The following is a 13,822-nucleotide window of genomic DNA, read 5'->3' as shown; positions in this document are numbered from 1 at the left end:
AGATCATATATCCAGGTGCATCAATGAATTGTCTGAAATTAAAAACATGTTTGATCATATTTTTATGCTCTTTGTGTGTCACATATATAAATACTACACCGTTTGTAACGTCCGTTTTCATTGGTGAATCGCGACGTTTATAAAAGTTTTTTTATTTTTATAATACTGTTGCTGTGAATTTGTGAAGAAATCCAACTTCCTTTATAAATTCGTTATATATATTCCTGACATAATATATGGCCATATTCTAATGGTTGTTTGCAATATAACCCTGGCCTTGCAGTTCGGGTTATTTTTTCAAAGCTTCGTATATATGGGGCCATGTAACTAGTTAAATATTCTTTATAAAAACTAATAGTTTACACGTTATCAACAAACTAGAACTTTTTTGTTAGAACAGAAGAAAAACTTTTAAAAAAAATTTCACACCGCAAGTGTAAAGGAATTTCAATAAGATCAAGTCGACTACAGTGACAATTTAGAGCTCCCTTAACAAGAAGTCTTTCTTGCTGTTCAAACTTTATGACAGCATTTATATTGCACATATCATTTAATATGCTGTAAAAAATAAAAATTATTACGAAAAAAAACTCTTGAATATATAGGAGGTAAGATTGTGTTGTTTTCACAATCAAATAGTTAACTCCTGAAAGAGTCGTTACATAGGACGTTTCTGTTAATTTATCTCATGCATACAGTACGTAAAGTAAACAAAATGTCCCGAAATAAAATATTATGATGCCATTTGAAGAAGCTGATAAGGAAATATACAAATATATCATTTCATGAAGGTATTTTGGAAGCATGCATGTACAAAAATAAAACGTTTATTTTTCAAAGTACAGACATACTACTATACATATGTCTAGCTTTATAAGCTGAGTACACTACGATTGCTTATAAAATTTATACCTTGCAACATATCTTCCGTTTCTTCCATTGCAGTCAATATAAAATGTTTACAAGGGTCATCTTTCTGCTTTACAAGCTGTATTGTTTCTATAAAATCATCAAAATGGCATTTTGTGGGTATAAATTAGCTATAATGCATCTACAAAAACAAGTTGTAAAGTTTAAAATTATTATGAGGATTTTTTATTCATATCAAACATTTCAATGATTAAGATGACATTTTTAAAAAATAGTCTTTGGTAACATAACACTAAATTATTTGAATAAAATTTTAGGGATATCCTTACAAAGTCTAACAGGGAAGTCATTGATAACATTATGTATTTCCAAAATTAAAATGATATATATAGATTTTTATAGCATGATAATAAACTGTTCTTGAAATACGTTTGATTCTTATCTTTTCTCTGCAAAATAAATGTCCCTGTTTCATTCATTGAAATGAATCTCATCAACGGACCATTAATAATATTTAATTACTGCCTAAACATGTTGTTCTTTGTGGGTTCATCATGCAGATGTACATTTATTTTTTTCTTAAAATAAAATTCATGTATAATAATCTCGGTAAGATTATTTTCTTGAAGTTTTAAAAATAAAAAAAAAATAAACGCATACATACCTTCATCAGGAATGCCTGACATTTTTTTTTTAATTTTTTTAAAATTTTTTCTACCGTTGAAATTATTCTCACGTCCAGACAAGAACATACCCTCAGGAATGTTAATTCAACCCCGATTTCCCACCTGTTCGAGATTTGCCGACACCAAATTGGGCTGAGACCCACACCTAAAGTTAACAAAAAAGACTAACCAAAGAATTCTTTTACGCAAGGAAAAGGAAAATGTTTAGTCATAGTGATGAAATTTGCTTAAAAACAACAAAAAATCCAAAAAGTAAAAAGAACAAATAATGTAACTATTTATACTTTTTTATTTTTAAAGTTCATTATAATTTGCAAATGTTTAAGAGGTTGAATGAACATCAGTCCGACAAAATTATCAAGTAACCTGTGGCATATCTTTTTTTGTTTTGGATTTTTCCACTAGATATTTTCTCATTAGCGTACTGTAAGGATCATCTCCTCTCGTATGGTGGCATTCGTCAAGTATCAACAAGGAAAATTCTGACAGGCTTTTAATGACGTTGTCTTCTAGATTATTTACTAGAATTTGAGGTGTGAAACATAGTATGTCGTAAGTTTCTAAAAACATGTTTAACATCCTTGATTGGTCATCTTCTCCGGTTATTAAACGAGTCTGCAAAATAAACATAATTAGATAAGCTATTATTTTTATCAAACGTTTGCCAATTGACACCAGTTTAAGCAATATGCAAACCTTGACACTAAAACGTATTTAAATAAAGGTCCCGACGTTCCAGAAAAAATAAACTAATATTGAGTTAAGTTATGTGGCAGCTTAGAAAATTATTTAACATCTGCCAATGTAAGAGTCAGTATTCAGAAAAGTTGCACGGAAGATCCAGGCGCATTAAATGGATATCTTAAAGATATCGATATCGCTTACCTGAAACTATGGAAGATAAGTTTTAAACCTGTCAGACTGTTGTTTGATTAGAGCCCCAGTCCTGGCCATGAACACTACCTTCCTTTGACCTTAATAACATCATGTGTAAAATGAATCAATAAATACATTGCACTTTAAAACAAGAGCTGTCACTCAAAAGTGACGAATGCCCCTGAAAATGTTTCCATTGCAGAAAGGAATTATGAAAAGAAAAGAGAATGAAAGTAACTAATTGTTTGATATTGTTCTTGTGAAATGAAGTGCTATTTATAGCAAACTACCACTTTTGGCCATGGGTCTTGGATGCCACACATCATCTTGTTGTGGGAGACATAAATTCCAAGTTATTCTGCATGACAATGTCACAGTTTCGAAACTGGTGTGTACCTTCAAACTCTTCTGATGAGTATAAATATCTTAAAACTATTAGGGTGACATTGACATTGGAGATAGGAACATGGGTCTTACACACCGTACGTTGTCTTGATATGGTAGATATTTGCGCCAATTAATTTTAAAACTCTTAAATGCATGACAAAGTTACAGTCCGGACACAAATGTGTATCTTGAAACCTTTCTTGAGAAAATGAGTACCTTCTTACTGTAAAAGTGACCTTAGAGGTAGGGACATGGGTCTTGAAACGCGACATGTCGACTTCGTGTGGTACATATATGCTACGTTTTTTTAAAAACCCTTTTCCCTGACAAAAGGGCCCTTAAATTTTAAACTTGTGAAAATTTTAAAAACCTTCAAACCTTAAGTGGACCTTGGCCCTTTGTTTTAACGGACATGGGTTTCTTAAATGAAAAAACATCACCATGATTTTTTGACTTCTGTACCTTTTAAAAAACCCCAGCAGAAAAACTAATTTTGCCCACAAATTTTACCCAACCCCAAAGTGGCCCTTGACATTTTAGGAAAGTGATATAGGTTTTTAAACCGCGAAAAAATTGGGTTCCGATTTTTGGTAGCCCCTTTTGTGCCAAGTTTTTTTAAAAATTTTCCTAAAAAATGAACAAACAAGTTACAGCCCAAACAGGAATTGTACACCCTTTCCCCAAATTAAATTTTGACATTGGGTTTTTTTGGGGAAAGGGGAAATTTGGGTCTTGGAATCGACACGTCGTCTTGATGTAGAAGACATTTATGCCAAGTTTGTTTTTTAAATCCTTTTTCGCATGACAAAGTTACATTACAGACAAGAATGTGTGTACCTATTTATTGTAATTGTGATAATGTGAACCTTCAAAGTAAAAGTGTGACCTTGACCTTGAAAGAAGAGACATGGTTTATGGACTCGACACGACTTTATGATGTAGCAGACATGTATGCCAAGTATTAGTCGAATCTTTTAAGCATGACAAAGTTACAGTCCGGACACGAATGTGTGTACCTATAAGTTCTAATTGTGATAATGTGAAATTAAAAATGTTAGTGTGGCCTTGACCTTTGATGTAGGGACGTGATTCTTTGACGCGACACATTGTCAACGTTACAGTCCTGACACGAAATAAATGGCGGCGCACAGACAGACGTACGGTGCGATTTTAATATGCTGCCCTTCTGGGGCATAAAAGACGTAAGGTATGTTTAAAGTTACATTGATATTACTTAGAAAATGAAAAGAAACAACAAGATAAGGCAAAAAATAAATCATTCATCAATAGAAAGAGAAAACAATGACAAGAACCATTTTCTTACCGTTCCAAGCATTTTGTAAATGCTGCTGTACGATATGTAGGGCAACCCAAGTTTTACCGGATCCTGTTTCTGCACAAATAATTGTATTTCTTCCAAGAACTGCATTTTCTGCAAGTTCTAATTGATATTCGCGCAATTTAAGTGGAGCTGCAGTATGCGAAGCCAAAGCTGTAGATATAAAACGCAACACTAATTACCTGATATGATTAGAAAAGTTGAATTGTTAATTGATGTGCGCACCATTTGCAAACGACTTAAATTAGACTAAAGAACATTTACGTAATCAAATGTTTCATGTCAGGGATGCACTTTTAACTCGGCACCATTATCTATTTGATATTTTTATGTATTTTCAGACAAACATTACGTTGTGGTATTTTCAGAAAATTTATGATCAATGGTCTATTTACACATATTATAGTCAATCAATATGATGATGATGATGGTATTAGATTTAACATAATTTAGCATTTACATTTTCTAAAACATATAGAAAGACACATACCCGCAGCCTCAACTTCTGTATTATCATAATCAGACCCCATTGAATCTTCATCATCTTCATCATCTTCATTGTTGCCAAGGCCAGCTGTCTGTATACCAGTATTTCCAGGTTTGCTGTCCTCTCGCTGTAATATCCCTACGGTTTGAAAAAATGAAATCAGTGAAATTTATTTTTGTAGCATTTGCTTTTAAATAATACATTGTCATATTTTAATGTGTCTAAAAAGTAGCAATACACATTTATAAGAACACTTGAATAGTTGAGCATTCCTTTTAAGATGCGTACCAAATACGATTGTCATCAAACAATTAATTAATAGGGATAAACATCTCCTTGCAAAATTCACGTATGTGGAAGGCAATATTGCCTTTGTCTACAGTAGCACAAACCCTTGCAGACTGCACGCTTTGTGGAAGGTGATATTGCAATCGTTTACAGTAACATATACCCAACAACTACAAAATAGACAGCATATGCTTACCAACTGAAAGAGGTTTTGTCATGTCAGGTTTTATATTGAGCTCCTTTAAATTCGTCTCTAAGCTTTCAATTTGATACTCTGTTGATGACAGGGATGAGTCCTGCCTCATGGTCAGTGATGGAGGTGCTCCTAAGTCATTTGTATTCTCGTAACCTTCACCTTTATCTAAGTATTATATAATTAATATTAATAAGTAATTACAAGTGAATAATAATCAATGACTAAATGACTAAAGTTTGTTGATAAGCTTAATAGTGTATTTGTTTTAGTCCGATCGAGAAACTTGATATTTTATTAGAACATTGCAATATATTTATAGTTCTTTGGAGAAAAATATTAATTGCATTTTATTTTATCCCCATCGTATTTAAAATGGGGCTTAATATGTCACCAAACGTTATCAACTAAATGACCGACAAAACTGGATATTTTTTGCAGCATCTTTCAATTTTAGGAATACATTCACAATCTATGTATTAGAGTTCTTTGTTATATATGAACACAATTTTCAGATATTTCAAGTGGTAAAATTAATGAAACTTTTATCACTAAAGCATCAAACAAGGGTTCGACGCCATCTTGAACTCCACCTCAAATAGTCCAATGTCGCAGATCGGAAATAAGTCAGTACTCAGTATTTAAGTCAGAAATAAGTCAGTATTCAGCATATTAACGCACTTTGGGGTCAATTTTTCGATTTTGACCCCAAAGTATGTTGGACCCAAAAATGCTATGCGAAGTGTAACGCACTTTGGGATTGGACCCCGGAGTGCGATGGACCCCAAAGTGCAGTGTTACATAGCGCACATGACGTAACGTCAAAGTGTTATTACACTAGTTTAATATCGTATTTATTAAATGGCTCCTTCGTCGCGATTTATGTGATAATATGATAAAACAGTGTGCCATCTCTGCAAATGTAGCAATATTGTTGGAAAATATTAACTTAACACCGGTAAAATTCTTTTTAAGAGATATGTGTTATAATATTACAGTACTATAAATACGTTAAGAAGACAAACGCCGCCAAGAGTATCCTATCAAATAATACCATACGTTTTCATTCAAATTCAATAACTCTCAGAATTTGCTTGAAGATAGCAAAAAATAGGATAAACAATTAAAATGGTTTAATATCTCCTTGATTGCATAAATCACTTTTTATAGTTATAGATCACTTTGTAACCTCATTCGACAGAAATATAAACTATGTCAACAGATAGAATATACTTAACGTAATTATTCAATATGAATATTTTCTTAATATTCAGTATATATGACATTTATTTCTTATTCTATGTTTAACAAAATGACAGCTCTCATTTATAATTATGTGTGTACGAGTAAATTGTTATTTATTAACGATGTTACTTAAAATGATTGTTCCTATTCCATTGATATTCTGTATATGTGAAGTCTAATATTTTGCCCAGATATGTTGTACAGTCACAGATTTAAAATAAACAAATTATTTACATTTTGCAATATGTTTAATGTATATTAAAATAACATTTACCTTCAACAAAATGTTCATGTAATGACCCGCATGCGCCTTGTTCTTCTTCAAATTCTTTTCTTTGACTGTCCATTATGTCTTCTTTCTTATTTGATACGATTGTACCTTTAAAACATTTGACACGCATGTTAAACTTTGTGAAACTCATTTGAATCTGATTATTTATCTTTATCTAACAAAATAGTTACTTATGAGATAATAATAGAAACAACACAAATGTAATGATCTTTAAAATTATCTTATAAAGTATAATGATTGTTGCCATAAAATTTATATAAAAATGTGTTTTAGCTTATCATTTTTCTTTACATTTGTACGCAGTTTCTTTGATTTGATTACAGACAGAGAAACAAACATTCTAATGGACACTCAACGCTTACAATATCGCATTCCAACATTTGCAATCAACAATAATTATCATAATTATAGAACTTTTTGACGCATCGAGAATATTTTAATGTTAGAAAGATAATACATTTTCCAATGACAAACGGGTAAAAACCCAATAATGGCATTTTCTAGTATTTGCATTTTATCATTTTCTAGTATTTACAATGATACCAATATCAAAAGTCGAACTTGTATTATTTATTTTAAATTACGAGACACACAATATGAATTATTATTACCTTGCTTTGGCATAAATGCTGAAGGATTATCTATAAAGTCAGGTTCCATTTCTTTCACTATATGTTCGCATTTCTTCTTCATCAGTAAGTCAAGGAACTGATAATACCAATCCTGGGGCGATTTCCTACACTGCATTCTATCTAGGAGAATCATCGTTGAGTATATTCCGCCCTTAGTTTCATATGTTTTTAGGATAAGTTCCTTATCAGCCGCATTTATGACACCTCTTGACCTCAACTCTGATACAAACTCGTGTGCACATATGATTTGTTCAAGGTATGGTGTAAACAAACTCAAGATTTTCTGAGCATGTGATGATGTAAATGCGTCATATATATTTTGGTATGAAAGTAATTTCTTCAGGTAAGGATATTCTGTAAATGCAAATAATGTTTTGAATTTTTGACAAATAATTTCTAAACTGGTTGATGAATTATTCTTCAAGAGTTTCAAGTTAGGAATAACAAGATGCTTCTTTTAATTTCTGTTTATTTATTGGTGCATTGTTTGTCTATGTTTTTCAAAGTTTTATTTAATTTCAATAATAAACTTAAACTTTACCTGCACTTTCAAGGGAATCAACAAATGATCTCCATTTACCAGGAGCTTCGGAAGTAAACACTGCGTCTAACAAATCATGTGATGCCTTTACTGTCTCTCCGTCTATGTATAGATTCTTTATTCTTGCAGCATCCACTTAAATCAGAAATAAATGACAGAAATATGCATATCTGAAAGAATTTCTTTTTAATTTTATATTAACAAATTTGATGAAAAGGTCAGACCAAAATTTATTTGAACACTTGTGTATTACCTAGTATATAATTATAAATCTGGAAAGAAATTGATCCCTCGGAAGCATTTATCACAACAACATTAAATTGCGGACTGGGTTTGATTGAGTCTGTACGTGAGGGATAAAGAATAATTGCAACATCACTCATTGTGTCATTCTTTATCGTGTACGTAAAAGTGCATAATATGATACAAGTTAGCCAGAAATATTTTCAACGAGAAATCAAAAAATAAGAAGATGACACTGCAATGACCCAGTACATATTTGTCGTCGGTAACAAAAATGTCATATTTACTAGTGATACATATTGGTTGCATATAAGGAACAAATGCCTGTAAAACACATCAAAATATCCGGAACACCTGTTTCTATAACACACCCACAAAGAGAGGACAGTAACGAATGTTATATCATTGGAACTGGTAAAAGAAAGATACAATAAAAATAGGAAAACCTAAAGTGTTCTAATTAGACAGAGTGGAAACAATAATTTAAAAAACGGTTTGACCTCAATAAACTCCTTTGTATAAGAGATATCCAGTGGAACACCAAATGTTGTAAGTTATTGAAATTGGGCCTTATGCAATCATTTCAAATGAAATTTAATTTTGGTAATTGATTGACAAATTACTGCTTAATCCCTTAAATAAGCGATGAGTGTTACAGAAGAAAACATAAACATGTATATAAATAAAGATGACTATTTCTATATTTATTTTTTTTTCTCTCTTTTTCTTGTTGCCATTGATTGTCTAGATTAAAAAGAAGTGGTTAATATAAAGTTTTTTACTTTTCGTTTATAGCAATGTTTTGTCATATATAAACATGCGCATGCTTTTGAAAAAAGCTATTAAATTCATACGAAAAATACCATATAAAAAAATTAAGAACAAAAAATATAATAAGCCTACCGTCGGTTATGACAGATTTTGCTAAAAGATGAGAAACTATAGATGGATCTTTTAAACACTTCTCAAATTCATGACGATATTTCCGCAACTTTGCTTCTATATCTACCATGTCTAATGGCTTCTCTGAAAGTTAAATTATTAGTACATGAATACATATTTACAATTTCCTTTTTCCTTTTTTCTAAATAATCTGTTAAAATATAATTAAATAAAAATAGACGGAATACTTGTGAACCATTAACAACTTCAAAAGATAACGAAGGTTATAGGTAGTTCATAATAATAATAATAATAATAATAATAATAATAATAATAATAATAATGATTATAATAATAATAATAATAATAATGATGATGATAATTATGATATTGATAATGAAATTTCTCTCATATTAAAAACCTAAAACAAGGGATATCAAAATTCATAATTTATGGAACATTGATTAAGTTAATTTTTATAGACATTTTTTTAAATTGTTAACATGGCAAAAAAAAAACGTTTGTAAACAAACAAGATGTTTGCTTTTTTAATTTTTAAAGGCTAAACATGTGTTTGTTTACATTTCTTCAATAACTAAAGTCATTTCAGACGCGAAGAAATATAAGACAATCATGTATTACTGTATTATTTGTAATAATTTAAATTTTCCATCTGCATGATTACATTTATTCTTATATAACTCGCTATTATAACAGTCATTTGATATTCATGACAACGAAGAAAAAGGTTACCTTGCGGTGTCTCGAATTCAATGACTTTTGTGGAAGCATCGGTATATCTTGAAACATTTCGAAGAGGTACGTTGCGTTTAATATCTCCTTAATTACACAAATCACTTTTTATATTCATAGATCAGTGTGTATTCTTATACGCAGAAACATAAACTATGTTAATGAATATAATTATGTTTAACGTGATTATTTAGTAGAATATTTTCTTTATATTCAGTAAAGATGACAAATAAATTTTATTTCATTTTTACCAAAATGACAGCTTTAATGTATATGTTTAGAATTGTAAAACATTATTTCATTTATCAACGATGTTATTTTAATATGTATTATGAAAATTATTGCTCCATTCTATCTATTCTATGTATATGTTGAGTCTAATATTTTGTCCAATCAAATATTTATGATAAACATATTATTTACATTTTGCAATATGTTTAATAAAAATTTAAATTACACTTACCTTCAACAAAATGTTCATGTAATGACCCGAATGCGTCTTGTTCTTCTTCAATTTTTTTTCTTTGATATATAATAATGTCTTCTTTCTTATTTGATATGATTGTACCTGTAAAACATTTGACACATATGTCTGTGAAATTTCATTTAAATATGATTATTTTTCTATTTGACATTTTAAACATAATAGAATAATAGAAACAACACAAATGTAATGTTACTTTTAAATTTTATAAAGTATGATGATTGTTGTCATAAGTTTTATATAAAATTGTGTTTTAGCTTAATATCATTAACATTGGTACGCAGTTTCGTTCATTTGATTACAGGCAGAAAAACAAACATTTTAATGGACACACAATGCTAACAATAGCGCATTCCAACATTTTTCAATCAACAATTTTTATCATAATTATCGATATTTTTGCGACGCATCGATAATATTTCAACGTTAGAAAAAAACATGTTCAAAACTGGAAGAAACAATAACGGCATTTTCAAGTATTTTTTGCATTTTATCATTTTCTAGTATTTATAATGATACCAAGATAAAAAACCGAACTTGTTTTACGAATTACGAGACGCACAATATGAATGATTGTTACCTTGCGTTGGCATAAATGCTGAAGGATTATCTATAAAGTCAGGTTCCATTTCTTTCACTATATGTTCGCATTTCTTCTTCATCAGTAAGTCAAGGAACTGATAATACCAATCCTGGGGTGATTGCCTACACTGCATACTATCTAGGAGAATCATCGCTGTGTATATTCCGCCCTTAGTTTCATATGTTTTTAGGATAAGATTCCTATCAGCCGCATTTATGACTCCTCTTGACCTCAACTCTGATACAAACTCGTGTGCACATATGATTTGTTCAAGATATGGTGTAAAAAAACTCAAGATTTTCTGAGCACGTGATGATGTAAATGCGTCATATATATTTTGGTATGAAAGTAATTTCTTCAGGTAAGGATATTCTGTAAATGCAAATAATGTTTTGAATTTTTGACAAATTATTTCTAAACTGGTTGATGAATTATTCTTTAAAAGTTTCAAATTAGGAATAACAAGATGCTTCTTTTAATTTCTGTTTATTTATTGGTGTATTGTTTGTCTATGCTTTTTAAAGTTTTATTTAATTTCAATAATAAACTTAAACTTTACCTGCACTTTCAAGGGAATCAACAAATGATCTCCATTTACCAGGAGCTTCGGACGTAAACACTGCATCTAACAACTCTTGGGATGCCTTTACTGTCTCTCTGTCTATGTATAGATTCTTTATTCTTGCAGCATCCACTTAAATCAGAAATAAATGACAGAAATATGCATATCTGAAAGAATTTCGTTTTGATTTTATATTAACAAATTTGATGAAAAGGTAAGACCAAAATTTATTTGAACCTTTATGTATTTACTAGTATATAATTATAAATCTGGAAACAAGTGATCCCTCGGAAGCATTTATCACAACAAAATTGTATGAAAATTGCAGACTCTCTGTTTTATTGAGTCTGTACGTGAGGGATAAAGAATAATTGCAACATCCCTCATTGTGTCATTCTTTATCGTGTACGTAAAGGTGCATAATATGATACAAGTTAGCCCGAAATATTTTAAACGAGAAATACAAAAAAATAAGAAGATGACACTTAATTCTGCAATGGCTCTGTACATATTTGTCTTCGGTAACAAAAATGTCATATTATTAATGAAAAAATTGAAAAAATAAAAAAACAATACTGTTTACCTGTATATAATGTAGAAAATATTGAAAATATTAGCAATAGTGAACTATCATTTGTTATTGATGACCAGTTATTTTTAGAAACTCTGTTGATGGAAATAAGAGGAAAAACTATTTCTTATGCAAGTTTTAAGAAGAAGAAAACCAAATCTAGAGAGGATGATTTAATATCACAGATTACATATTTAGAAAAAAATTCAAATGATCCTGGAAATGTTAGATTATTAAACTTGCAAAAAGAATTGGAAACAATAAGACAAGACAAAATTAAAGGTAATTTCATACGCTCTAGAGCAGAATGGATTGATAATGGTGAAACACCAACTAAATATTTTTGTAATCTTGAAAAATATAACTATACTTCAAAAATCATTCCTTTTTTGGAAAAAACTAATGGTACCATTATATATGAGCAGTCAGAAATTTTAAAAGAAAGTGAAATATTTTATGAAACATTGTATACAAAAACTGATTCTCCTGATGATTTTAATATGGAAGAGTTCTTAGGCAACATAACTGTCCCAAAATTGAGCAGAAATCAAGCAGATTCGCTAGAAGGTCTCTTTACCTTTGAGGAAATTTCAGAAACACTTAAGAATATGAAAAATGACAAAAGCCCAGGGTCTGATGGTTTTACATCAAATTTTTTTTAAAGTTTTCTGGAAACAAATTGGACATTTTGTTGTCAGAAGTATTAATTATTCTTTTATTAAAGGTGAATTATCACTTACCCAAAGGCAAGGTATAATTACCTGTATCCCGAAAGAAAACAAACCAAAACAATATTTAAAAAACTGGCGACCAATAACTTTATTGAATTATACTTTAAAACTAGCCTCAGGATCATTAGCCAAAAGACTTAAGTCAGTTTTAAATTGTTTGATAGATACAGACCAAACAGGATTTCTAAAAGGAAGATTTATCGGAGAGAATATACGATTAGTCTACGATATAATGAATTATTTAGAAGAAAAAAGAATGCCAGGACTATTAGTAATGATTGACTTTGAAAAAGCATTTGATACACTTTCTTTTGATTTTATAAATAAGACTTTTGAATTCTTTAATTTTGGCCCAATGTTTAGAAAATGGATATCTCTTTTTTATACAAATACTGAAACTGCTGTTCAAATGAATGGATTTTTGTCTAACTTTTTTAAAATAGGGCGTGGTTGCCGTCAAGGAGACCCAATCAGTCCTTATATTTTTATCTTATGTGCCGAAATATTAGCCATCAAAATAAGAACTAATAAAAATATAAAAGGTATACATATCAACGGAACAGAGTATAAGATTTCACAGTATGCTGATGATACCTCTTTATTGTTAGATGGATCTGATCAGTCTTTAAATTGTACGCTTGATATTTTACATGAATTTTCTATTATTTCTGGATTAAGAGTTAACTTTGAAAAAACACATGTTATATGGATTGGTTCTTTAAAATATAGCACTAGATCAATAAAAACTAGGTGGAAATTAATTTGGGGTAGTACATCATTTAGATTACTTGGTATCAACTTTCACGTTGATTTAGAAAAAATGATAACTTTGAATTATACTGAAAAAATTGAAAATATCAAAAAATATATCCAGTGTTGGAAAAGAAGGGCTTTAACACCTATTGGTAGAATAACTGTTGTAAAGTCACTGTTACTTCCTTCCGTTATTAACTAACTTGTTTATATCACTTCCAAATCCAAATTCTCAGATGTTAAAGGAAATAAGTAATATGTTTTATGATTTTGTGTGGCAAGGTACACCAAAGATTAAATCTTCTGTATTGGTGAAAGAATATGTAAATGGTGGTCTAAAAATGATTGATGTATGTGCTTACATGAAAAGTTTAAAACTTTCATGGTTAAGAAGAATTGTATCATCTGAATGTGATAAATGTTT

General features: G+C 30.1%; 2 protein-coding genes across 2 annotated transcripts in view; both read right to left on the bottom strand.

Annotated features, from left to right (window-relative positions):
- Positions 1 to 1,926: 1,926 nt before the first annotated feature.
- Positions 1,927 to 5,320, bottom strand: LOC132737882 (antiviral innate immune response receptor RIG-I-like). Its single transcript, XM_060725254.1, has 5 exons — positions 5,130 to 5,320; positions 4,649 to 4,783; positions 4,144 to 4,311; positions 2,442 to 2,530; positions 1,927 to 2,171 (listed from the first exon to the last, which is right to left on the bottom strand). The coding sequence occupies exons 1-4, from the start codon at positions 5,236 to 5,238 to the stop codon at positions 2,448 to 2,450; spliced, it is 495 nt and encodes a 164-aa protein (XP_060581237.1). The 5' UTR covers positions 5,239 to 5,320; the 3' UTR covers positions 1,927 to 2,171; positions 2,442 to 2,447.
- A 1,299-nt stretch (positions 5,321 to 6,619) lies between these two features.
- LOC132737881 (uncharacterized) overlaps positions 6,620 to 13,822 on the bottom strand; it is a 28,223-nt gene continuing 21,020 nt past the window's right edge. Inside the window, exons 8-15 of the mRNA XM_060725253.1 lie at positions 11,341 to 11,475; positions 10,779 to 11,153; positions 10,178 to 10,282; positions 9,715 to 9,801; positions 8,983 to 9,105; positions 7,837 to 7,971; positions 7,275 to 7,649; positions 6,620 to 6,750 (exon numbers count right to left, since the gene is read on the bottom strand). Of these exons, the coding sequence (XP_060581236.1) occupies positions 6,620 to 6,750; positions 7,275 to 7,649; positions 7,837 to 7,971; positions 8,983 to 9,105; positions 9,715 to 9,801; positions 10,178 to 10,282; positions 10,779 to 11,153; positions 11,341 to 11,475 (1,466 nt within the window). The remainder of the gene's footprint in view (positions 6,751 to 7,274; positions 7,650 to 7,836; positions 7,972 to 8,982; positions 9,106 to 9,714; positions 9,802 to 10,177; positions 10,283 to 10,778; positions 11,154 to 11,340; positions 11,476 to 13,822) is intronic.

The sequence above is a fragment of the Ruditapes philippinarum genome, unplaced genomic scaffold (genome assembly GCF_026571515.1).
Source record: "Ruditapes philippinarum isolate M1 unplaced genomic scaffold, ASM2657151v2 ctg3473_1_1_1_1, whole genome shotgun sequence".
Classification (NCBI taxonomy): Eukaryota; Metazoa; Mollusca; class Bivalvia; order Venerida; family Veneridae; genus Ruditapes; species Ruditapes philippinarum.
Note: the sequence above shows the minus strand (reverse complement) of the source record. Positions and strands in the feature narration are given on the sequence as shown.